We start from the raw sequence: 25576 nt of genomic DNA on the forward strand, positions 1-25576 counted from the left end.
TTGACCCCAGTACTATTTCCTGCCATGGCAGGGGGTCGGATTAGATGATCTACTCAGGTCCCTTCCGACCCTAGAAACTATGAAACTATAATGATTGGCAAGGCATTATGCAAATATCTTCAGAATGGCAGGATTTCTCTTTTTAATGAGAAATTTAATTCAACAGAAACATCAAGAAAGGGAGAACAGTATAGAGGAAATAAAAAGAAGGGATTGTAGAATGCAGGTAGTGAAACTGGAATGAAGACACAGAGGAAGGGGATTTTGGATCCAAGCACCAGAGGAGGAAGTGTCCAGTGTATCCAGGCTTTAAAAAAAAAATCATGTAGGCACTAAAGGCATCAGCAACACCCCTGGGTCTCCACTGCAACTGCTAGCCTTTGGTTCTCCTAGCAGGGTTTTGGAGTGGCCCCTCTCAACAGTTCCTTTCCTCACAGAGATCACCCGGGCCTCAAATGATTAATCAGTCTGGAAAGGGAGAATGGGAAACCCAGGTTCCCAATGACATTAGGGAATTCTGGAAGATTAGAAAAAAGGTGCAATTTCCAATGATAAACCTAATTAACCACTAGGAACAACATACTAGGAAATATTGTAGATTTAAAATCAAGATGGGATGTCCCTTTCTAACAAATGTGCTCTAGCTCAACCTCAAGGTTGAGGAATGAAGGAATACCTGGGAGAAAAGTCCTTTGGCCTGTGTTATGAATATGTCTCTAAAGGTGTGCCTCGCTATCATAAGTTAAAATTTACACTCATCACTCAGAGGACTTCAGTCAAAACATAACACTTCCTCCACCAAGGGACTCTCCCTAAAGAAACTAAATTTACTGAAGCAATTGCACAAGGCTTCAGAGGGGCCTGACAGATTACAGATTGATGAGGATGCTACTATTATAGTCTCAGTGGAAATCTGGCTCGATCTAATTAACAAAACTAGAACCACACAAAGACAAAATCAAAGCACTAGTCAAAGAAGCTGAAAACCGTTCCATTACGTGGCCAATATACCCAAGATCAGAGATAATGCTCAGGTTCAAGGAAAGGTGATGAATTATGGTGACACCCCCTCTTTTGCTAGCACATCTTTGAAGTAAGAAACCTGGATTTTCAAACAAAACAATTTACCAAGGATTATGATAGATCCTCCATCACTGGGAACTTTAAAATCAAAATTAGATTGTTTTCCTTTAAAAAAAACCCTACTCTATTCCAAGCAGGAATTAATTCAGGGAAGTTTGCCCTCTGTATGACACTAGCCATGAAGCTAGATGATCACAATGGTCCAGTCTAGCCTTATGATGTATGAAATGCTAGACATGGAGCAAGGAATTCAGCCTTCAACCTTGGAATGGGTGTCAAAAGCAGATTTAGAAAGACATGACCCCTTCCCTTCTCTTCATGGCTAGAAAGGCAGGGTAGTCCTGTTTTATAACACAGAGTCATGATATGGAAATGGCTGTGAATCCCTGGATTAGGGGAAGAGGCTGAGCCAGAAAGTTTGTCTTATTCCTAGCTTTCTATAGAGTTGCTGTGTAACTTGGTAACTTGCTTACACCCTCTGTACCCCATTTTTTGCACATATAAAAAAAGCAAGTATTATTTATGAACGTTGAAGGCTTACTAAGTGCCTCCAATATCTAGAGATCATCTGCTGGTGGTGTCTATGGAAGTACATGTTATGCCCAGCCACACAGCTAGGAATCAGATAACTAGAAATAGGCAGAGGTGATCCTTGGAACCTACCTAATTTGATGCATAGAAAAAGACCAGTTCCCATTGTTCCACACAAAGGAAAAGCTGATTATTGTACTGCTACCCTTTCCTACGGTGGAAGCTGGAGAGTGAGTAGGGAGTGGCAGTCACACACATTGAGGCAGTTCCAGGACCCATGGTAAACTGGATGATAAAAATAGACAGGCAGGTTCCAGGGAGAACTTTTTTATAGACATCCCAATTACTATTTATATGACAATAGCAATGACACGCATCAATGTGCTAGGGGTTGTTCATATACATGATAGTAAGACAGTCCAGAGCCCAAGCAGTTTACAACCTAAGTACACAAGACAAACTATGAGAGAAAAGGACCCATGACTTTCTTTGTATAGATGGGAAACTGGAGCACAGGGAGACCAAGTGACTTGCTGAACGTCACACAGGAAGTACATGGCAGAGCTAGGAAACAATCCCAGATCGCTTGGATCAGCCTGTGAAATACCAGGTATGTCCTTCCTTCCTCCAGACTGACATTTAAGTAGGGTGCTTGAAATCTAGAAAGAAGGGGAGCCATATTTGACTGCAGCAGTGTGGAGGACACGGTCAAGAGTAGCTCAAGTTGTGTTTGTGGGGATTAAACTGGTTTTGATGGCCTACATGTAAGCATCTTACTCTATGGACTCTTTTTATCATCACATAAGATTAGAAAAGTGTGTTCAGAGGATGTCCCCAGATTTAAAACAAGGTCCTAATAGCCCTTCACACATTGTCTTCTTTTCAATGTCTGTCTAGCACCCAGCAGAATATGATCACAATCCTGACTGGGGTCTTTGGAAGCAAACCCCCCCCCCCTTTTGCTATACTTTTTTAAAATATATTTTACCAGTCACAGTTTCGATTCCTAGGATTAAAAAATACCTGAACATCTTCAGCTTGTGAGTTTTTTATTTTTCCCCACAGTCAGTCGAGAGGGTCCAGAGGAGGGCCACTTGTATGGTCAGGGGCTTACAGGACAAGCCCTATGAAGAGAGACTGAGGGACCTGGATCTCTTCAGCCTCCGCAAGAGAAGCTGAGAGGTGATCTTATGGCTGCCTACAAATTCATTAGGGGGACGTAGCAAGGGATCAGAGATGCTCTGTTCACCAGGGCGTCTCTTGGGGTAACAAGGAACTGACAGAGAGCAGATTTAGGCTAGATATCAGGAAAAACTTCTTCATGGTGAGGGTGGCCAAAATTTGGAATGGGCTTCCAAGGGAGATGGTGCTCTCCCCTACCTTGGGGGTCTTTAAGAGAAGGCTGGATAGGCATCTGGCTGGAGCCTATTCTGCAATAAGGGAGAGGAGAGCGAGTCTATAAATCTCCCCTCTCACCCCTTGTCTCAACCGAAAAAAAAAAAAAAAAACTGACCAGGGAACCGGAGTCCAAATATGAAACATGAAACTCAGTTTTAGAGACTGACTAGATCAGAAGCAGATAATCCCCACATGTATATTTAAGGAGACACTTGTTTCCAGACATCCTATGAACACTCAAAGGAGATCATCTAGACCACATTGCCAGCATCTTTAAATATACTAGTTCACTACATTCTAGTCCAATCTACTGAGTTATATCACAGCACTGACCTATCAAGGCAGTCCAGTACCCTGCTCTTGCCAGCAGCCAGGAAGGTACCCATCCCTGACCTGGCTCAGCTGATTGTGTACTAATGGAGAGACTTTCCATCTGCTGACATGACAAAGCACGAGTAGAACTGATTGGGAATTCCTTTTATGACAACTTTGTCAAAAATTCTGATTCATCGAAAGCTTGGGGTGGAAAGGAGGATTCATAACACTTTTGATAAAACTTGTGTGATGAATGACCTTTCAGCTTAGGGGTTGAGTTTTTGGTGAAAAACAGGGTAAAAGTGACCTCAGAATAGCAATAGTAAATAATCTGAGTATCAGGCTACTGGCACCTCCATTTCCATAAAGAACTTTAAGGGAGTTTGGTTTTCTTCTGATGAAAAAATGAAGAATTTTTAATTGTCCAAGTTTCAAGGGAAACTGGCTTCTCACCCAGTTCCAGTCATGAGCTTCGGGAGCCTTTAATTTCTCAGGACACATAACATGTATGTTTTAGTAGTAGACACTCTGACAAACTTGGTCTCTAAAGAAGGGGAAGATGGTGAAAATCCAACAGCAGCAGCAGCAGCATACAAAGGAGAAAATACTCGCAACCTTTTTTTTATAATAGGTACACAGTAACTGTATCTAAATTTCATTCAATCTATCAGTGAATGATAGCTAGGGAGCTTTTTCTGGGAACTGCTGAAGAAATTAGTGTAAAGAGAGATGAAGTAGTATTACAGCCTTATGGATCCAATTCAGTAAGAATGTTGCACCTGAAGCAGATGAATAGGCAGTTCATTCACTGTTGCTCATTTGATTCAATACAACCGCCCCCCCCCAACCCTGTGATGCTCTGTGCCTGGAAGATGATTGGTGCTAGTGACTGACAGAGGCAGGCTACAGGCAGTCAAAGAAACTACTGCAGCTGCTTTTATTTACCCTGTCATGTACTCCATCAGCTGCCTCCTTACTCTCAAGGGATGTGACATAACTAGAAGAGCCTGCGCAGCTCTTCTTTTTGCCCATTCACCTTTTTACATATGCCAGTCAAGGTCCTTCTAACCCTTCTCCGCTTGGGAACTCCAGGTGTCTTTGTAAAAGGATTTAGTAAAATTCTCTGCAAGGCTTAGGAAAGTGGTGGTGCTGGTGGTCATCTTTAACAGGACACTGAAAGGATGGGGCAGAATGGGGTAAGGAGAGGGATCTGAGAGATGATCTCACCCCTTACGAAGCAGTTGGCTGAAAAGCACTAATTACAGGGAAAAATTTAGCATAGGCAGGTTTCCCTGAAAGCTTATTTTGGCTAGGCAGAGCCAGGTCCATGGCTCACCTTGGAGATCCTCATGTTGCATCTCACTTAGGCAGAGAGGACGCTGTAGAGCAATGCTGGCACTACCAGTTGTGTGGCTGAAGGCCACCTTGTTGTGGAACATGTGGGGTTGTGATAGCCAGGGTGGCTGCTTCTATTGTTTGTGGGGCCTTCCCCCCCTTCTCTCATTCTAACAAAGATTCTGATTAATGATTGCTCATTCCTAATTGTCAAATTTCTTTTCCTTCATCCTGTGTCTAATCACCAGTGACAGAAGCTATTACGCAAATGAGAGCAGACGACTTCCCACAACTGTTCTCGTTGGTAAAAGCCTTGTAATTTAAAGCTCTGATTTGTAGAGGAAAGCTGCGTTTCCCCAAGGCGTCCGGGCATCTGTTCCACTTACACTCTGAGAGCCTTCACTTCCGCTCCCTCCCCCGCCAATTAATCTTCCGCTCACACAAATATTTGACTTTGCAAGGCAGTAATTAGAACTTACTTTGCATGTGCTCATCCTCGCGAAAGCCTCTTCTTCTCTTTCCTTGTCTGAAGACCTGCTCAATGTAAAACAATGCATGATGGAGGTGGTGACCCTTAACCTGCTTGAGGGAGATGTGATGCTGAACTCAAACCTCCCAACAGAGGTGGGCCCACCCAGATCCACAATCTCTGGCTGGAACAGAGATGAGCTTGAGGTCCAATAGCAACTAGATATTGCTAGAATTGAATTGGAAATTGAAAAGGGAATTGAAGATGGAAGGAAATGGAGTTTAAGGGAAGTATTGTGAAAGATAACTATTTACAATAGATTTTTACTACTGGGAGTAACAGACTAATTTGTGAAACAGAAGGCAGCAACATTAGGGCCTGGGAAAGTCGCATGATCATGGACCAAACACCAAAGCATCTTTTGGTGCCATCAGACCTCCCAGCTAGATGCTGGTCACAAAGGGAGGTCATTTGTACAAATCCAGCAGCCTGCCAATCTTCTGTTTTTACAGGTCTCCATTCAGCCATGAAAACAGACATAGCCTGGAAGCCCATGGCCACAGACTTTCCTTCTCCTTCAGAGAATCTCTTCTTCAAGAGATCAAGGGACAGGAGACAAAAGGCAAATGGGAGCTAGCAAAGGAGGCAAGAGGCAAAGAAGAGAAAATAAAATGCAAAATAGGCATATAAAGGGAAGAAAAAAACATGGGTCAAATATGGGTTATCTTCTCCAGAGTTCACACACTGCCTGGTTGATGGTGAGTAGTGCTGGAGTGATGTTATAGCCATGATGGTGCAGGAATTACCTTTTTTGTGGGTGTTACTTTTCATTGGAACAACTGCATAGTTCAGATACAGTCAAGATAAGTTTTCAAATGCAAGGCATTCTTTATCAGGTACAAAAGCATATTCCCTGTATGAATCACTTCACTGCGGTGCCTCAGTATTTCCACCTAGAAAAAAAATTGGGCTAATTCCTTTGTCACTCACAGGCCTATTGCAAGGCTTGTTGTAAAGGGTTTTGTGCTCAGGGATGATTGCTGCAAAAGGGCAAAGGTTAGACATGCCTACCCTATGTACCATCACCATCAAGGTAAGTTACTCATACACAAGGCATGCAACAGCATAGGTATCATAGAAAGCCGAGGCAGCCACTCTCACAAATGATGTCACATTGTGCAGATCTAGAAGTAAATGCATATTTCAAAGGGACATAATCCCATGAAGATACAGGTCATAAGCTGTGCAGGAACAAAGACAAGAACAGGAAACAGAGACCAGCAGTGTTGGATCATGACATCGCCTCTACCCAAACCCTAACTGCCTAATGCTGGAGTTCCTAGACACTATGCAATCACTGATACTCCCATCCTCGTCTTCTCATCTGCCATTCAGTTTACTGAGCAATTCACCTTTTTCCTTGTCCATTTTCCTTCCTCCACTCCCAAACCATGTATGTGCCTTTAACCCAATGAATCAAATGGAGACACCATTAATCAGAAAGCAGTCACATGCTCCCCAGCCCCAATCACTAGCTGCATTTTACAAATTAAGGAAAAAAATCCAACCAGTGCAGTTTTGGAACTCCCCAAGGATGCCTCAATGAAATGCCCCTGATCTTGTCTGAGTGCTCCCCACCTTGCTACACAAACACAAAAGTATTCTAAATAATTTCCACCCAGCTGAGGTGAATGTGTAGATTACACAAAATGGCTCCCACTGAGCTATCAGGCACATATAAATTAACTCCCTTAAAGTTTAATAGACATGAGGCATCATAATCAACACGTTTTAATGCATACCAGAGCTGTGTGTATGTAGAATCTCACAGGAATACACTGGCCTTTATGCTTAGGGGCAGATCTGCTGCTGCTTACAAAGAAGTGAGACATTTGATCATAGGAAGATAGGGCTGACAGGGACCTCGTGAGGCCATCTAGTCTAGCTCTCTGCTCAAGGCAGGATCATCCCTGACTTAAACCATGCCAGTCAAGTGTCTGTCTAATCTGTTCTTGAAAATTTTCAGGGATGGAGATTCCACAGCTTTTCAAAGCAGCCTATTCCAACCTCAGTCAGAAAGTTCCTCCTAATCTGCAAACTGAATTTCTTCTGCTGTAGCTTGAAGCCATTGTTTTAGTCCTGTCCCCGAAAGCCATAGAGAATTGTCTATCTCTATCCTTTCTATAATCATCCTTCAGGTATTTGAAGACTATTACCAAATCCCCCATAGTCATCCCTTCTCCAGAGTAAGTTAACCTAGTTCTTTTTACCCTTTCCACATAAATCATACTTCCCAGACCTATAATCGTTTTGGTTACTTTCCACTGTTCTCTTTCCAATCTGTCCATATCTTTCTTGAAGCATGGTGCCCAAAACTGGACACAATACAGCAGATAAGGCCTCACCAGCACGAAAGCATGGAAGAATCACTTCCTTTCATTTGCAAGAGAGACTCTTAACAAATGCACAGAAGACACAGGATGGCTCAGAGGACTGTTTTTGACAAAGGTTCTTCAGCTCTTACTCATGGCCTCACATCTAACCCATGCTCATACCAACTGACAGTGGTTGGGTGGGCTGGCATGCGTGAAGTTTTATTGGTCCTATGGTTAGTGCGCAAGCATCCCTATAGGCAATTCCTTATTGCTCCAAGAAGCCCAGAATACAACCATGTAGTGACAACACCATGTAGACAGGACTCCTCTTTTACCCCAAGAAATGTTGTCAGCTCAGGGGAGTAGGGGTAAGACATTGCTAAGAGGCTGCATGTAACAGGGAACATAAACCCTGTTACTAGGAAGCACGATGGCTCCTTCAAGAACAGTACTTTCAGGGCTAGTCAGGTGACCGGCAGAGAGCTCAGGCTAGAGCTATATAAACCCTGGTCTGAGCTAGCCAGGTGGGACCCGGCTGGGAGGGTAGACTTCGGAGAACTCCCAGAGAAGCTTTGGCAGCTCTTGGAGAGAGAACAGCAGACACTGGGATGCAGAGTCGGAGCCACGGCACTGTAAGCAGGCAGATTGCCCTTTTACCTTTATTTTTGTTATAGCCCAGAGGCTTACTGCTTATGCTGTATTTTGTAAACTGGTGGTTTGTGGCTGGGGCTGTAGGGGAGGTGAAAACCTCATTAGCACCCACAGGACGCAGCTACAGAGGGGCTAGAGAGCCCAGCACCAGGAGGGTACAGCAGACAAGGGCCAGGGGCCCAGTTGGGGAGCTAGGGCCTTAAAGCCAGGCCTGAGATAATAGGTATGGGCAAAAGAGCTTAGCCATATACAAGGGGATGAAGCTGGATAGGCTGAAGTCCCAACAGAGTTGGAGAACAGCGTATAGGACCACATGCCCACAGCACACTAAGAGGCTAAAGCTTCGAAGCCTGACCCTCTCTCGTGGGTCTAGGCTGGTGGGGCAGAAGCCGAGTAGGCTGAAGTCCCAAGAGACACATAACAACTAACCTCTGTGGGGTATGAGGCATGTTAAGGGAAAGTTGGAACATGCAATTAGCCTCTAAGGCGAAAGGTCCTCACAGCTTTGGGGAGTGGGAGTGTAGATATCGCTTGGGAAGCCCTGGGGCAGCTTCCTCATCAAGAACCAAGGAACATCAAGTCACGGCAGGCGCATGGAGGGGAGTTTGTTCTCAGAGGAAAACAGAGATATCAAACAACTTTGAGGTACCTTTGTAGGCTTAAAAATGCTGCTGAAGGTGTTACCCTGTTACACTGCACTACTGGCACTATTCATATTTGTTAAAAGATTAAAGGGCCATCAATAGGGCATCTTTGACCTGTAGTGAATTCTTTAAAGAATTTAAAAGCTGAAGAATTCCAAGCTCTGGATTTGGGATGCTATGCTGATGTCCTCTTTCCCAAAAAATGAATGCCTTACTAGGTATATTCTGCTTTAGGAACCAGCACTCACAGAGAATAAAAGCCACACACTTCTGTTGTTCAACATTGGTTGTATTTAAGAACTACACTTCAGAAGGTACCATGTGTTTCTCTCTCACACCCCTATTGTAAAACACACATAGCTTCCCGATACCATTGCAGGGGCATTGAAAGCACAAATGGAAAGGGGGGCGGAGGGGAGGAAAATGTCAGTCCATCAGTGCATTGTAAATGAGCTTTCATGTCAGTCAAGTGCAGCAAGAACTGCTCAGACACTTAAAAAGTTAGACCTTTGGCAATAAAAAAAATCCCATAGTTTCCATATGTACCATCCTCTCTGTGAGGCACTGGGACCTCATATCCTAGGATTCAAAAACAGAGGCGCCAGCTAGCAGCTCATATGACTGCTGTGCTCTGAACAATGTCATGTAGATAAGGTCCACTTCGGCCATCTGCTAAGTAAGGCAAGAGGACTTGCCCACACTCCAACAACTTTTGGGAAGACTTCAGTTTTAGCCAGAGACAGAAGACGTTGATTGTTTCTCCTCTTCTCCATCTCCAAGGTGGATGGTTGAAAAATACTTTGCCAAGTGATCTTGGTTCTGATACAGTAAAAGCTTTGGAGTGGAAGTTTGTCTCCTGCTGCCCCCTCACCTGGTGTTACATTTCACTAAATGAGTGGCATGGGGATCTTCTGTAGCAAGATGTCTATTGTTGCCCACTGTGCCACTCGACACCAGACCTGTAACCAGCCTTCGAGAACAATTTAAAAAACTGAAAGAACCCGCTAGGTATTGCCAGACAATTCAGCTGAGTTAAGCATTTCTTCCGTTTCTACATAAGGAAAGTTCACTGTAAATGTTATAAGAACTGTCCCAGCACCAGGTAGCACAGAACAAGATAAAGATACAATGGGATTTCCCTAGTGTTGTCTCCTCCCTAGACTGTAAACTTCACAGAAACCTGCATGTCAAAATAGGCCCCAAAGAGAAAAGGAAATAAAGCACTAGGAAATAAAGTTAAAAGAACTAGCTCTCACTGGTCATTGGGGTGCATTAAATGGGACCCAGTACAGCTTAGCCCACCTCTAATTTCTACGATCACTTAGTCACATTCAATAGACTGCCTAGGAATAGCATAGCAATGCATAAGAAACTAGAGCATGTCCACATATGAATTGGAAGCCTCTGCAAGGACATAGAACTAGGAAGGGGTTGATGGCTCTTCTGGCAGGTTGCTGGGACTCTAAAAAAGGAAGCTCTGCTGCTTCCAAGTCCTTGCCTTTCCATTTTCTAGGCTACCGTGACAAGTCCAAAGGATTCAAACAAATTTAACACACTTAAACAAAAACCTTCCCCCACTCCTCCCACACGGTTGTACAAGGAAAGAGGCAACACAACAGCACAAGCCAAACTGGTACACTGAGAGCCTGACAGCTTCACACACACACTACTTGCTGAGCTTACCAGTAAAGGGCACTTTCTGTTTTGTCCAAGGAAACCGGCACCCCCTGGTGGAGAAAAGGGAAGCTGTGCGTGTCTCATTCTGAACTGTCATTCGACAGTCTCTCAGTTCAGGACCCCTGAAAATCAGTTTTCATGTGGCTTAATCATAGGAGCCTTGGTCAGTGTCCTGGCATATCTATTGCCCTTTACCACACTATACCCACTTTTAATCATACTGTGACTTTAGAAAGAGAGGAAGGAAACCTTCGCTCCTCGAAGAAATCTGTCAACAGGAGAAAAGAGGTTCCCCCCAGCTTCATACAAGAGCCAGGTCAGGAGGGGAGGGATTCTGTGTGCACATACTATATGGATTCAATCATTCTACTCCGTACCCAGCTCCAATGCCCTGAGCATAAATGTCTTGGGGGTAGGGAGATCCAAAACATCTGCCCAGTTGTTCCTCATACCAAAGTCATCACGTGCTTATGCCCACTATCTATCTAAAAGTTCCAGGATTCAGCAGGTACAAGACCTAACACAAGAGGGTCATGAAAAGCTAAGGCTTCCTGCCATCCACAGACTTTCCATACCAGTTTCCAGATATCATGCGTCTACTGCAAGCACCACAGAAACCCAGCTGATGGGCTTGAACTCGAGGAGGTTGAGGGAACAAGATCACAACTGGCTCCCTTCCAAACTGTCCTTTATACACTTTAAACCCCAGAAGGAACACATCTGAGTGCCTGAAGCCATACTTCTCATCTCAGCACACAGGGAAAACACAGTTACTGGAAGATGGATTCTTGCCCACTAAGTGCAGATTCTTTCTTGGGAGGTGGAAGATTCAGTTGGATGACAGTGGGGAAAGATGGGGGAGGCTAATGGTTTTGCAGTTCCAGTAGTCCCCTCAAATTGTTGTGGGGCGGGACAGGGATGGGCCAAGAACCCATCAGTCTGTTAAGTGCTGCGTGCAATACTAGCGCTCAGTATCTTCCATTGCTTGTGAACAAAGCAGCTCCAACAGTCGCCCAGGTAGCTAGAGCTTAGTCATACCGACCCTTAATCATCATGTTCAACAAGGGACCCACCTGTTCAAGACAAAGAGAGACTGTTAGCCACAGAACACACACCACAACAGAGGTTGCAAAAGCCCATTCCCTATCTCTGCCTGTGATAATATCAGCTCCTACAAACTAAGTAAGGTGAAGAAAACAGAAGACTGCCAACATTGGAGTTTGTTATTTATACTCCAGAAAAGACATTTGGCCCAATTCACAGTGAACCACGACAATACCATGAGAGGACTGTACCATCTTTCAGATGAAATACAAGACCAGTCTTAAAGATACTGCACATCTTTCCACAAAAGAAAACCTTAGGGTCCTGGCCAAATCCCAGCTCAGGTATACTAAATACATCTTCTGTATGCAAAAAAAATCCCACCTGTAATTTCAGTTGTAACCCATTTAATTTACTTCTTGTCCTAAACTTGTTCTATATTGCTGGACATTACGTATTAAATGAGGTACCAAATTCAGAGGCTATTTTGGAGCAAAGGAATGTTCTCCTTGTATAACCTGCATGATATTTTGAGATCATTTGAAATGAAAAACTTGACAGAGATGTTTACCGTGGCTTGACCTATCAGTAAACATTGCGTTAGAATAGCCAGGAAATACCTTTCACATCTTGGTTAACAAAAAGAAAAAAGGCACCTCCCTTGGAGGATACTAGATGTTTGTGCTAGAGAACACTACTAAATATTTTCAGACACCAACATGTTCTTGAACTGATCAACAGTTCAAGATCAATTCTTGGAAAAATGTGTTTGTCATGAAGACGTCTGCATTTAGCACTCAGTATTTCAACTTCAGCAGAAGAAGAGAGTGTATTTTCAGAGAGAAACCACATTCCAAATACCAGTTTCATCCTCCAGTTTATGAGGTACTAGGTCGGGGTGGGCAATTATTTCAGGCGGAGGGACGCCTACTGAGTTTTGGCAAACCACTGAGGGCCGCATGACAGGTAGCCAGGGGCAGAAAAACATTAATTTTCTAAATTTCTTATGGGGTCCGTGGGCCGGATAGAATGGCCTGGTGGGCTGCATCTGGCCCATAGGCCGCATTTTGCCCACCTCTGTACTTGCTGCTAAAAGTCATATCAGAAAACAAGCTTAGGGACAGCGGGAAGGAGAAGGAAGCAAGAGTGTTACCAGAATGAGGTGGCTCTCAGCCTGGGACAGTTAGACAAAACAATACTGTATTCCAGTGAGCAGCTAGTTACGGACCTTGCCCTAACTGTCCTGAAACATTACCCCTTCGATACTGTCATTCGTCCTCCATTCATCTTTTGACCAGCAATGTTTGTCTGGCAATATCCAGAATAAAGCATAACAAGTCTTGGTGAAGACACTAGTTTCCAATGTTACAACATACTGTGGTATGCACAAATGTTCCCAAGCTTTATAATTTTAGGGATTCATCATTTTGTAATCCCAAGGCACTGTGAGGTCAGAGCATTAAGACTTGCCACTAAAAATACTGCTGCATTGCCCCTTCTCCCTCAAGGCCACACAATTTGCTGGAGGCTGAAGTTCTGCAGACCACACTCATCTAGTTCAATCGCAGCGGGAGCATTTCTTTTTAAACTGTACCTCTTGTGGGTTTCCCAGGGCCTCTCCCAACATCTTCTCAATGTTCCTCATTATTGCCACTTTTTGATGAGCCTTTAATGGATATTCAATTCTCTTTGGAGTAGGGGCACCCTGAAAATAAAGAATAGCTTATTGTGTCCCTACTGAAATGTCTGCCTTCTCCCAGCATCACCTATGTTGACAGGAAACACTCAACCAAGCATTACAGATAATTAGCAACAATGTTCTCTTATGCCAAACCATGGACGGAACAAAAATCAGGTCTTTTCTAGTGACAAATCCTACATGCAAAATTACTGCAGTAATAGTTTCATAGTTTCTAGGGTCAGAAGGGACCTGAGCAGATCAACTAGTCCGACCCCCTGCCATGGCAGGAAGAGCACTGGGGTCAAATGACCCCAATAAGGTGGTCATCCAACCTCCTCTTAAAAACCCCCAGGGTGGGAGCCTGCACCACCTCACTTGGAAGCTGGTTCCAGACTCTAGCCGCCCTGACTGTGAAGTAGCGCCTCCTGATGTCCAACTTAAACCTTCCCTCCGCCAGCTTGTGACCATTGTTCCTGGTCACTCCTTGTGGCGCTCGGGGGAACAGGGACTCCCCCAGCGCCTGCTGATCCCCCCTAACCAGTTTATAACAGGCCACAAGATCCCCCCTCAGCCTTCTCTTTTGAAGGCTGAACAGGTTCAGGTCCCGCAACCTTTCCTCATAGGACCTACCCTGCTGTCCCTTGATCATACGAGTGGCCCTCCTCTGGACCCTCTCCATGCTGTCCACATCCCTCTTAAAGTGCGGTGCCCAGAACTGGACGCAGTACTCCAGCTGCGGCCTGACCAGTGCCGCACAGAGGGGGAGGATCACCTCCTTGGACCTGCTTGAGATGCATCTGTGGATGCACGACAAGGTGCAGCTGGCCTTCCTAGCCGCCTCCCCACATTGCCGATTCATGTTCATCTTGGAGTCAATAATGACTCCCAGATCCTTTTCCACCTCCAAAAAAGTTAAGTAATGTTAAGCCATGCTTGACAAAGACTGTTTTGTCTTCATGCTGCAGCACCAGAGGAGTTGGGGAAAGTCCTATGAAATAATGAACCACCACAAAGAAGTTGGAAGGAGATGTTCTTACCTTGTACCAGAAATTCACAGTGATAGTAATTCCCCCATTCAGCAGTGACTCGATGTGATGCCACCTGCACAGAAATGGCACAAGATGGAGAAAGAAACTCCTGCAAAGTGAGACATCCCTACATACTGAAGAGGGCCATATTACTGGAGAGTGACCTTGTCTTGTCCCTCTGCCATCAACAAAACCCCCCACCTGACCTTCGTACAACTCCCCTTAGTTACTGAAATCTAAATACTTTTGTGGCACATATGACTATAGCATCTGAAAGCCCCACACACCTCAAAACTCCAGGGTAGGAAGTAGTTTTTCTCTCATTTACAGACAAGGACTGGAAGCAAAGAGTGGTAAAGATCTGCTTAAGACCTCACAGCAAGTATGCAGTTCAGCCTGAAATAACACCAAGATCTCTTGAAGCCCAGCACTGTTCCAACAAAAAGATTATCTTTTCCCTTTAAACTTCCATGTGCTCCACATCCCTTTTAACCTCTCATCCCAGCCCTGTCATGTGCCAGCTCATTGCATGCTCCTTACCAGTACATAGGGATGTAGAGAACATCACCCGGGCCCACCACCGTCTCATAGCCAACCACGTTTTGGAAGTTAGGGAATTTCTCATAATCAGGATTGTCAAAGTCCACCTGGAGGATCAGAAAAGATAAGAACATAGAACTGAGGAGCAAACATATGGAACTAAGAAGAGTATCTTTTTCATTGATGGTCTCTATTTCAGGCTCTCCAAGTCCTGCATCCTTCTGTTGATCTGTGCTTTGCACATCACTTCTGTACAACAAATACCTCCAAAAATGCTTCCAACTACTGTGGTGTTAAGCCTGAATGACAACTACATCAAAAAGATTTATTGGACTCTGTCCCTCTCAAGTTGGGGATAGATAAAAGAATCTTACCCCCTTTAAAAGGAAGGGGCTTACAGCTGAATCCACCTTAACTGTTTTGTCTGCTGTTATCCCACAGCAAATGGAAGCTAAACTGCAATAATTTCCCATTAGGTTAATTAATTCAGGAGTAAATTACTGCAATTCAATTTCACTTACTACTGAATATGAGTGGAGAGACAAAACAGTTATAGTGGATTCAGCTGATATTTATGCATGAGCATGAATTCCCTCCTCAACTCACCCTCCCTCCCTAATGCACTATAGTTGCCTGCCCCAACTCTCCATGAATAATTAATGAAACAGGAAGAAGAAGAGTAAAGAGAAAGAAATAGTCCCCCAGCTATTTTATTGCAAAACAAGATGTTTGTATTCCTAGAATGTATGATTCAAGACTGAAAGAAAACTTATTTGGATCCAAGCAAACAAGAGGAAGACAAGAAACATTTCCAAAAAAGTTATGCTCTTCAGCTAACAAATTAGCACTCAAGAGCCCAGAAGACAACGCTTTGCACATCTATTACTTCTCAAAGTACCTGCAACAAGAAGTTTTACATCATTACTATAGTAGACAGCACATGGGGAAACTGAACACCTGAGGAATTAAATGACTTGTTCAGCTCACGGTTAGTAGCCAAACTTAAGAATTCTGTCTGCTCTATTACAAGAATACATATGCCTCGAAGTGATGCTGATGTGTAACCTACTGCATAACTGATGCACAGCAGAGTCCAATTTTACAATACAGAGACCAGATATAACTGATCTGATGCAGACATTCTAGTGGCTGAGCTGCAAGGTAGGAATTGGTTCACAATACAGATCTAGCATATCTTCCACACAGCTACAACTTTCCCAAATGTACTCCTTTCTGTGTGTAATAGAGAACAGATCCAATTCACCACAGTCATTATTCTCACCTGGCTCTGCCTGTCACATGGATGGTGCACTGGGTAGGGGTAGAGGCACTCAAACTGATCTGGAGGGAACAGGATACACCGCTTGTAGCCCTTGATCTGAGCAAAGAAGTTCTGCTGCTCATCATAGTGAGCTGGTGTCACATTCCCTGCACAAAGAAAGAGGCTGATAGTCACCAGACAGAAACACTCTCACCTCCATTTTAAAGGCAGGGGCAAAGTAGCAGAGTTAAGGATTGGCTGTTTGAGTAAAAAAGGGGAGGAGCTTTTAAAAAACACTAAAGCTCTTAGTATTGGGGGGTGATAAATATACTCTATAGGGCTTTAAGGGGCTGATTAGGAAGTGTCAGTACTTTTGCAAGTTTCATTTAAAAAAAAAAAAGTGACCTCCACCTCCTTGAGATGCCAGACCATCCTCTCAGAGTAGGTCTCCATAACATGATTATTAGAGAAAGGACAGGAATACCGTCCAGTGAAGAAGTAGTTAATGACTGACACTTTTCAGACTTCAATGGTAAGAAAAACCTTAGAAAAGGAACTGGGATTCTGAGCCACTGTGTCAGGCAATCTGCAAACTCAACAACACTGGTTCAGTCTTTGTTTACATGTTAAGGTATCTCAGAAACTACAATGGTCAAATGCTAAATGTGGTTAAGAGAATAAGACTGCAAGATGGCTAACTCCAGAAAGATGTTCCTTTTCACTTCTGCAAACTGGCCCCAATGATTTTGAGTGACTCTTAATAACTGGATGTAGTTTGACGAAGTTACAAGCCTTTGGCAAAAGTCTATGCCGTGTGTTTTTATGGAGTTTTTCCTTTAAATTAGTAAAGCATACAGTGAAGGTAGGAGCTTTACTACCTGCGTATGATTAGCTTACTTAGTTGCACAGTGAAAGTAACAGCCAGAGCTTGGACAGCCACCAGTTTCTAAGGAGCTTAAGACTGGTAATTCAAGTGTGACAGGCAGTTTGATTAAATCTCATCCCCATGTCCCTCAGAACTGCTTAAATTCACAAACCAGATGAGAGATTAAAGAAATATTCACCTTCCACCAAAATGTCCTGCATGAAGATGATGAAGTAAAGCACGTGTTTTCTGAAACTTCAGGCTACAGTTCAGTCCCCAAACTGATTTCCAATTCTACACTTATCAGTTGCCTACCTTCAAGATCCTAAGGGCACTATATGATGTTGCAGTATCAAACTGAAGTAATTTGAAAGACGATTCTTTCCTCCAATATGCTGCCCACTAACACCATATTATGGCATTGGCTCGATATTGATTCAGAAAGACTAATTCCAACATCTCTTTACCTACTGCATGCTTATTCTTGCAGTATTCAGAGACTGGAAAAAGAATGCAACATTCTGCGCACTTAAAAACCAAAAACCAATACAGGAATGTATAGGATCAGTTCACCCATCACTGATAAAGACCAGGGGCAGCTACAGACCACGAGTATTGTTAATTCAAAATGCACTCCAGAACTCTGTGACACAATGGCAGAGAGCTGAAACTACAGTGAGCAATTAAACCATGGAAACATCTCCAAACAACTACAGCATACTTTGGTCACTATCTTTAACTTGGATTACAGAAAAATTGTACACGCAAATGAAACTCCCTGTAAGTTATTGGTGCTGCTTCCGAGATGACGAGAGGTCAGTTAATTCTGGAGAGCAGTGGTCAGAACAGCTGAAAATGACCCCCAGAATTCAAATTCACCAATGACCCTCCTGGAGATCAGTGTTAGAATCAGTCAGTTGCTTACCTTCCATGCCAATAAGCAGTAAATTGGAGGTCAACTGCCCCCACCCACGCTTCCCCTGCTGCTTGTTAATCCAGTTCCAATTAAAGCCTAAGAAATCCATCACAATCTTCCTTCCAACTGTATCATTCAGTGTCTGCTGCAAATACAACCTGCATTTTCCAGAGATAAAAGTTAAAGAGTCAGCATTAAGTATCTGTACATACAAAAAGGCATCTTCTCATTACCCTCAAAAAGATCCCTCTTTCCCTCCACACCCCCCCACCCCCTTACTATTACAAACAGGTAGATTTGAAGATAAGTCTCACATAAACACTGAAAAATCACCTTCTCTACAAAGGATGGAGACACCTACTATTTTTAGAAATTCTACTGTCATCACCCAGGGTTTCAGAGAAAATCTCATAGATTTCATAGACATTAGAGCTGGAAGGGACCTCAGAAGATCATCGAGTCCAGCCCCCTGCCCCAGGGGCAGGAAGTCAGCTGGGGTCATAGGATCCCAGCAAGATAAACATCCAAATTTCTCTTGTAGGTGTTCAAAGTAGGTGCCTGAACCACCTCCAATGGCAGGCTATTCCAGACCTTGGGGACTCAGACAGTAAAGAAGTTCTTCCTTCAAGTAGCATGTCTAGCCTGAAACAGTCTTGGAGGAGTTTATAACCGTTCGACCATGTCATCCCTTGGGATGCAAGAAATTCATGCCTATGGAAGGGAAGACTTCTGAAAACCTGAGTCAAACTTTGCCCTACAGAAATTCTGACAAAGGAAATTGATTCATATTTGGTTCAAATAATAATATATTGAAAGAAGGACTTTGTTAGGCTTTGAAGCAAGGAGAAACTAACCAGCAAGTTCATTAAAAGGGAAGTTTAAAAAGCCCAGTGTATCAGACAGCCACTGTCTATAGCCAAGTCTAATTAATCTGTACCCTTAAGCTTAGTCCTTCTTCTTAATTTAAGTCACTAAAATCCTTGAGGAACCTTTCCAATAAAGAGTTTGTTTGGGCAGGATGAGGTTGAAGGAGTCTTAACATAAATATTAGATCTCAGCTCGCCAAGCTCAATGGCACATCTGAACATGTGTGGCTACAGAGCAAGAACCAAAGAGAGAGAGACTCTCATTCACTGCAGTTGAGTAGTGCATATTAATACTCCAATACCCAGGTTCAGCAGTCAAATACAAGTAAAGCTGCTCCTGGAGCAGTGTGCTGAATCTTGACATGCCATCTGAAAGGGAAAAGCCACAGAAGCAACGAAGGCTCAGGGGTCCAGTATGGGGACACACAACTACTCTGTTCTCTATAGCCGACTCAAATCCAGCCAATACTCATAGTATCCAGGACTTGGTCCTATCTAATGGTTGCACAGTGAATTATGTGAAATGAGTAGTTAAGCTGGCTGCTAACAGATGAGCATCACAATCAAATCATGGACACAGCATTAATTTATACCTTTGCTAGTAGCATGGGAAGAGACACCAACCAGCCTACACCAGAGACTAACCCCCCTTTCTGTTTAACTCCTCATCCACCCGAGGAAAAGGTAACATGCATACATGGAGCACTGGCAGGGGGGAGGCTGACTGTTAGTGTTTGGGCCTCTCCTAGGGATTGGGGCCTTTATTCTCCACAGCTACCAAGTTTATTTCTCGCTCCTGGTGGAAAGAACTTAAGTGAAGAATCAGATAAAGCGAAGGAATATGGAGCCTTTCCTGCCTATTCCTGCCAACCACGGAAAGAAAACTGAGTCATAACTGAAGACATACAACTTTGAAACTTATTAAGTCTTGGACATAGCAAAAATAAACCTGAAAAAACACCCTTCTCAAACACCAAGCTTGAGGAAGAAAACACCTCAGGAAAAGAAAAAAAAGGATACATGCTCCTTCCATACTCATAATCCCTAAACCTCAATTTATCATCCAGTGGATGGATGGATAACCATCCAAAAAGCATGGATAACCAGAGATCTCTCCAAGGCTCACTTACCTCTCACCACTCCCTTTCTGCTGAATTTCCTTGAGCCTTTCAACAAACTCAGTAAACTTCATTTCTTCCCTGCTCGACTTGGGCTTGAAGTTCTTGAAATTGGCCATTTTCTTCTCATCATAATACAAAAACTTGTGTGTGCTGGCACTATACACTGAGAAGTCTCCATTGCCAATGTTCTCCTGGAGGTAATCCAGGTCCCACTTCAGGGCGGGGTACACCAGGTTCGTGTCAGTCAGCACCACTGGCTCCTAGATAAAAAAACAAAACAAAACAGGAAGTGCATTGGTTCAAGAAACTCTGGAGAAACCAGATGAGTAACTGATTACCACTATCAAGTTTCCTTTTTGAAGTAAGAGGAGGACAATCAGATGACATGGTCTGGGAAGGAGGGGAGGAAAGTCCCAAATACATACCCATAAGACAAAAAGTTTTAAGACAAGCTCATGGAGGAGTGTCAGGTTCCATCAACCAACCCTGTAAACCAGTCAAAGCAGCATCTCAAGGAAGGATATAGGAATTGCCTGACTGAGTTATACAGCAGCGGTCCTTCTATCTTAACAGCAACCTGTACCCAGGTGCCTCAGAAGATCGTACAAAATACCCTCAACTCCACAATATGGAGTACATAACACCACTTTGTGTAGCCTTGTGATAGAGGCCAGGTTTGATTCCTGGATTAGCAGGTAAAAAAAAAACATACTAAAGTAAAGTGCTCTGTTATGAGGACATCCGATACAAATACTTCCATTGATCTTCAGTGGTCCCTTTGACAAGAGCTCAGCACTGTTTCACACTCCCCAACCCACCAGAAAAATCAGGCTGAGTGACAGGCTACACGTGTCCCACAACCCTCCCTAGGGAAGGATCTAGCCATGTCCCCTGTCCCATAAATGGATTACAGACACACAGCCCTGGCACTAATATTTTCCCTGTACTTGGTGGAAGAGACCACACGTTTCTGAAACCTACACATCCACTTTCCTTTTAATAGCTTTGCAGTTACAGGTACCACATTCATTTCACTGAGTTAAAGGTACAAAAGACTTATCAAATGCCACCTAGTTTGACCCATGAAATCCGCTGCATGACTGGCCTCTGTAGTATATCCCCCAAATTTCTCACCCAGTTCAAATCTGGCAGCACATTTCAGCTTTGTAAAAGGCATGTTTCCACATAAGGAAGTGTCCCCGATTCCCTGCAAGTTTCACAACCCAAATATTGTGGCAGGAAAGAGACATCCCCTGTAAGCAAGAGGAAACTGACACCACTGAGCCTCACTGTACAAACAGAAAGAAAAGGGAAACAGGCACGCAAAAACAAATGGCAATCTAATCGCTTGCAAGACTAACGACCCAGGGGGCTGCTCCCCAGGCCACAGAAGAAACCTCTTTTTGTTCTTTGATGGTTTGGGTCTGGGCTGCCCAACTAGTGGCCCCTGGGCCACCTGCTGCCCACGAGGGGTTCACAAGCGCCTGGCCCAGAGCTCCCACCTGCTGACCCTATTGCTCCAGCAGCAGCAGCAGCAGCAGCAGCAGCAGCAGCAGCAGCAGCAGCCGCCGCCGGAGTCTCGCCCCCCGCCTCCCTCCCTTCCTCCCCCGGGCTCGGTGCAGCGCGGCCCAGCCGGGCCTGCAGCTGGGAGGCGCGGGGACGAAGCAGACGGCGCCCCGGGCGCTCCCCCGCGGGAGGCACCTCATTCTCGATGAGCTCCTCGGCGCGCGGGTCGCCGTGGCTGAGGCGTGGGATGGGCCGCGTCCCGAACGTGTAGGGCCGGAACTGCGCCTCACTCCAGCCGGGGCCCACGGGCAGCGCCGCCGCGTCCTCCGGCTCCGCCCGGCACCCGGAGGCCGCCGCCGAAGAGGAGGCCGCCGCCATCACCACCCGAACTGGGGAACCTGGAACTGAACGGGGGAACCTGCAACCGGAAACGCCCTCCGGCCCCGCCCAGACCGATGCCGGAAACGGGAGAAGACCATAGAGACGGGGAGCTAGAGAGGCCTCTTCCGGGGAACAAAGGGCATTAGCGGCGCCGCGGGCACTAAAGTGGGGAAGTGGCGGGGGGAGAGCGCCTTTAGCGGCGGCGCAGCGGAACGGGAGTCTTTGGTCTCCCTGCGCCAAGACAGCGCCCAGGGGTGGGGTGGGGTGGGGCGGGCGCGGTGGCTGGCAAAGCACGCGGGCATCGGCTTACGGAAAAGCGGGGGTGAACGTGACAGCACGGGGCCAACACTGGGCCGTGCCCTGCGCCCTGAAACGCTGCAGCCGCGACGCACTTAAGGGCCAGAAGCAGGCCTCAGCTCCGAGTATCTTCCAGTTTCCTCCTTGATGGACCTTCCCATGATGAGGTGTCGACTTGATGGAGCCCAAGATGCAGGGTGCAGGCAGGACCCTCAGTGGCTGCTGTGGCATCGAGCACAGGGCAGGGCAGCTCATGTCACTTGTGGAGTCTTGCCCATCCCAGGGATTCAGATATTGAGTCTGAGTAGGGAGTCATAGACATTTAAACAAGTTTGACTTTGGGCTCATTTGATTTGTCTTTTGTTCTGAGCACCTAGAATTCCTACTGTTAATTCTTCCACAGCCCACAGGCTGGAAACTTGCTTTAAAAGAAACAAATTTGAAAGCTGAGATACCCACGTAATCACAGATCTTCAGGAACCCAGGAAATGAAACACCAACTATCACAAAGCTTATGATAAAATCCCCTGATCTGGTACACACAATGGGGAATTGTCAAAGATCACTGTAGCAAGGTGCAGGGCCTGGGGCAAATCAGGTTGTGGGGTGCCTGGACGCGGTGAGGAAGGGGATGGCGAGCAGCTGGATGCGAAGCTGACCCGGCTCCGTGGGGCCCCGCAAAGTGCAGGGCCCGGGACAGTTGCCCTGATTCAGCCCCCCTGCCCCTCCAGGGATAGGCTTGGGAATTGTACACTCAGCTGCACTTCCCATTGAGACATCACTGAGACTACTTAAAATATCAGGCGCAGCTGGGTTTCCTACCAGAACAGACATTTTTACCAGGCCTTTTTTTTGTTTTTTGCCCATATTTTAATTTCTCAACAAAATCACTGATGCTAATGTCACTAATACTGGCATTCCAAAGTCATTGTGTTAAGGTTCATCCCTTCCCTTGTGTTTGGGTGGTCTTTCCAGAGGATGCTAGGATTCAAAACCATTTACTATAAATTAATATTTTAGTTGATAGCTTCTCGCCACTGATTTTAAGTAGCAGTAACGCAAGGCACAAACAGCACAATGTCTCTTAATTAATGGAAATACTTTGAAATTGTGTCAGTTTTGATGCTAGTAATGGCTTGGGAAATGTTGCCAGTTACAAGTTGGCCAAGATGCACCCCCATATTAAAAGTGTAATATTTTTACTTATGTGCTCAATGCAAGAATAATAACTGTACTTCCATTTAGAATCACCTGTAGCTTCAGATCACAAAATGAAATGAAAACTGAAAACCTGGGTGCATGCAGGGCCTGTAGCCTTGGCTAGGATAATATAAGTTAGGGATGGTCCTGCTTTGAGCAAGGGGCTAAACTAGAATAGATGACCTCTTGAGGTCCCTTCCAACCCTACTTTTCTATGATTCTATGACTCCTCTTGAAGTTAAGCCACTGCACCTTGTATTTAACACTCATTGGATAAAACAGACAGAGAGTACAGTGGGTAAGTCCCTGCATAATTGGGAGCAAAAATTCCAAGCTAAAAACCAGGACCAGTTTCCTTGCAGAGTAGCAGCCATCTTAGAGCGCACACAGCATATGTACACACAACCTGTGGCCTCTTCTTTTTTTCCTGCTCCCACCTTTCACCTGCTCTTAGCTGCCCAAGGGAGCATCTTCAAAATGAGGGCTGGAGAAACATCTGAATAATGCCTAACCTGTAGCCTGTGGTTGGCACACTAGAGTGAGAAGTCAGAGAGATGATAAAATCAAATTGCCTGTGGGTGAGGGGGCCTAACACCTATGTCTACTGCTTCCCAGGTAAGTACTCAGCTATTGGGGCTAAAATATGGGAGGTCCTTGCTAGTCATGGTAGCCTGACCTGTTTCTGTGGAAGACTTGGAAAATCAAGTCAGAACATAGCTCAGCATTCAGCAGTGAGCCAGTAGAGGGAGCAAAGGTTTAGGATCCAACCAGATGGGAAGTTTCAAGCCAGCTGCAGATACAAAGAAGTAAGTGAAGGTTCTGTTTTGCAAATATGTGGACCTAGCAACAGAAAGCACTACACTTCATAGTATTTTCAGGACTGGGATTGATGCTGTTGCACTTGGAGTCAAAGACAAAACCTGAGGTGTCTCCTATGATGCAGGATTGGGCCCTAAGTCAGTAGCTTTATTTAATAACTGAGATAGTAACGTCACCAAATATTTGTTTGTTTAAATAAACATTATCTAAAAATAAGGCTTTTTTAAAAGTTCAAATCCCAATGCTTCACCCCATGACACACATTATAATTCAGGTACACCTTTGTGGTTCATCACTGTATTTATTAAATTAGTAGGTTCATAATTAATGTTGTTATTAGAACAAATGAGTTTAATGACACATTATCCAGGGCAGTTTTTGATCTGCAAAGGTTTATAATGTAGATCGTTATAGAGACATTACCCATTATGGCTGATGTGAATAACTGAAGGAAAATGAGTTCAACTACCACAGAGTTTACATAATGAAGTAAACTGTAGAATCCGTAATGTTAATATCGATCTTATCTACGATAACATATCGCCTACATTTGAAAAATAACATCACTAAATTAACATGCCATTTCAGCTGTTCATATTTTCCTAGCTCCACCAAGATAAGACAATTACATTCCAGTATTAACTTTAATAATATTGATACCAAATACAAAAAAGGCAATTTGCATAATGGAACCAGCTACAGAATTGATCTTATTTAGTATTGATCCTACTTTTCCATAAGATGCTGCCCTGTATTTGAAAGATAATATCCGTAATAAATTCTCATTACCCTGTTTCAGATGATGACATCTAGAGTGAAATATCACATCAATGCCCTTTTCATGTATTAGCTTTTAAGTCAATATTATAATAACAATGTCTGATTAAATCATATTTTTAGATGGGAGATTTTGCTTCTTGAATGTAGGGTTTTGATTGGTAGGCATAAACTGAAAATGAGAATCTCTCATTGCTTTAGTGCAGTGGTTCTCAACCTTTTTTGTACCAGGACTCATTTATAAACATTGATGACCAGTCCTGACCTGCTGCCCCTGCCCAGCCCCTCAGTGTGTGGGGCAGGGTTTGGGTGTGTGGGGCAGGCAGGGCCCCAAGCAGTTTCTCGCAGGCTGGAACTCTGCTAGCTTGCAAGGGAAAAGCCATGGTATCCCATGGTTTACTCCTTTAAAGGAGAATCCATTTTTAAAGTTTGCTTGCAATCCTTTCGTATATTCTTGCAACACACTTCTGGGTTGTGACCCATGGGTTGAGAAACACTTCTTTAATGTATAAGCTACCCTTGAATAACAGAGTAAGAAGGCTTCACCTTAGAAATAAAGGAATTGACGTCTCATTTTCTTTTTGTCATATGTGTTGAAGGAGACTCTAAGGCAGTGGTCTCCAACCTTTTTAAGTAGGAGATCACCTTTAGCTTTTACAAGCAACCCAAATCTACCATGCGCCTCCTGCTCCCCCCCCCAACTCAGCAGGTAAGTCTGTGGGGATAAAAGGGGGGGGGGCAGATCAAGGCGGAGCGAGAAAGAATTATTTGGGGGTAAGCCTTCCCAGCAGGTAAG

General features: G+C 44.5%; 1 protein-coding gene across 1 annotated transcript; it reads right to left on the bottom strand.

The window, feature by feature from the left end:
- Window positions 1-9072: 9072 nt before the first annotated feature.
- On the bottom strand, window positions 9073-21684 carry HIF1AN (hypoxia inducible factor 1 alpha subunit inhibitor). Its single transcript, XM_019502513.1, has 8 exons — window positions 21502-21684; window positions 19810-20060; window positions 17823-17971; window positions 16054-16199; window positions 14772-14878; window positions 14241-14304; window positions 13117-13227; window positions 9073-11551 (listed from the first exon to the last, which is right to left on the bottom strand). Exons 1-8 carry the CDS (start codon window positions 21682-21684, stop codon window positions 11507-11509), a joined length of 1056 nt encoding a protein of 351 aa, XP_019358058.1. The 3' UTR covers window positions 9073-11506.
- Between the last annotated feature and the right edge of the window lie 3892 nt (window positions 21685-25576).

Source organism: Gavialis gangeticus, unplaced genomic scaffold, assembly GCF_001723915.1.
Source record: "Gavialis gangeticus isolate Ggan-Ray unplaced genomic scaffold, GavGan_comp1, whole genome shotgun sequence".
In the NCBI taxonomy this organism is placed as follows: Eukaryota; Metazoa; Chordata; order Crocodylia; family Gavialidae; genus Gavialis; species Gavialis gangeticus.

What these genes read in the sequence shown, in the direction of transcription:
- HIF1AN (XM_019502513.1), bottom strand. Translation starts at nt 21,684, where the DNA reads ATGGCGGCGGCCTCCTCTTCGGCGGCGGCCTCCGGGTGCCGGGCGGAG. An exon ending in CAGAAAGGGAGTGGTGAGAG is followed by an intron (nt 17,972 to 19,809) that starts GTAAGTGAGCCT and finishes TGGAAAATGCAG; the next exon opens with GTTGTATTTGCAGCAGACAC. An exon ending in CTGTGAATTTCTGGTACAAG is followed by an intron (nt 13,228 to 14,240) that starts GTAAGAACATCT and finishes CTTTATTTTCAG; the next exon opens with GGTGCCCCTACTCCAAAGAG.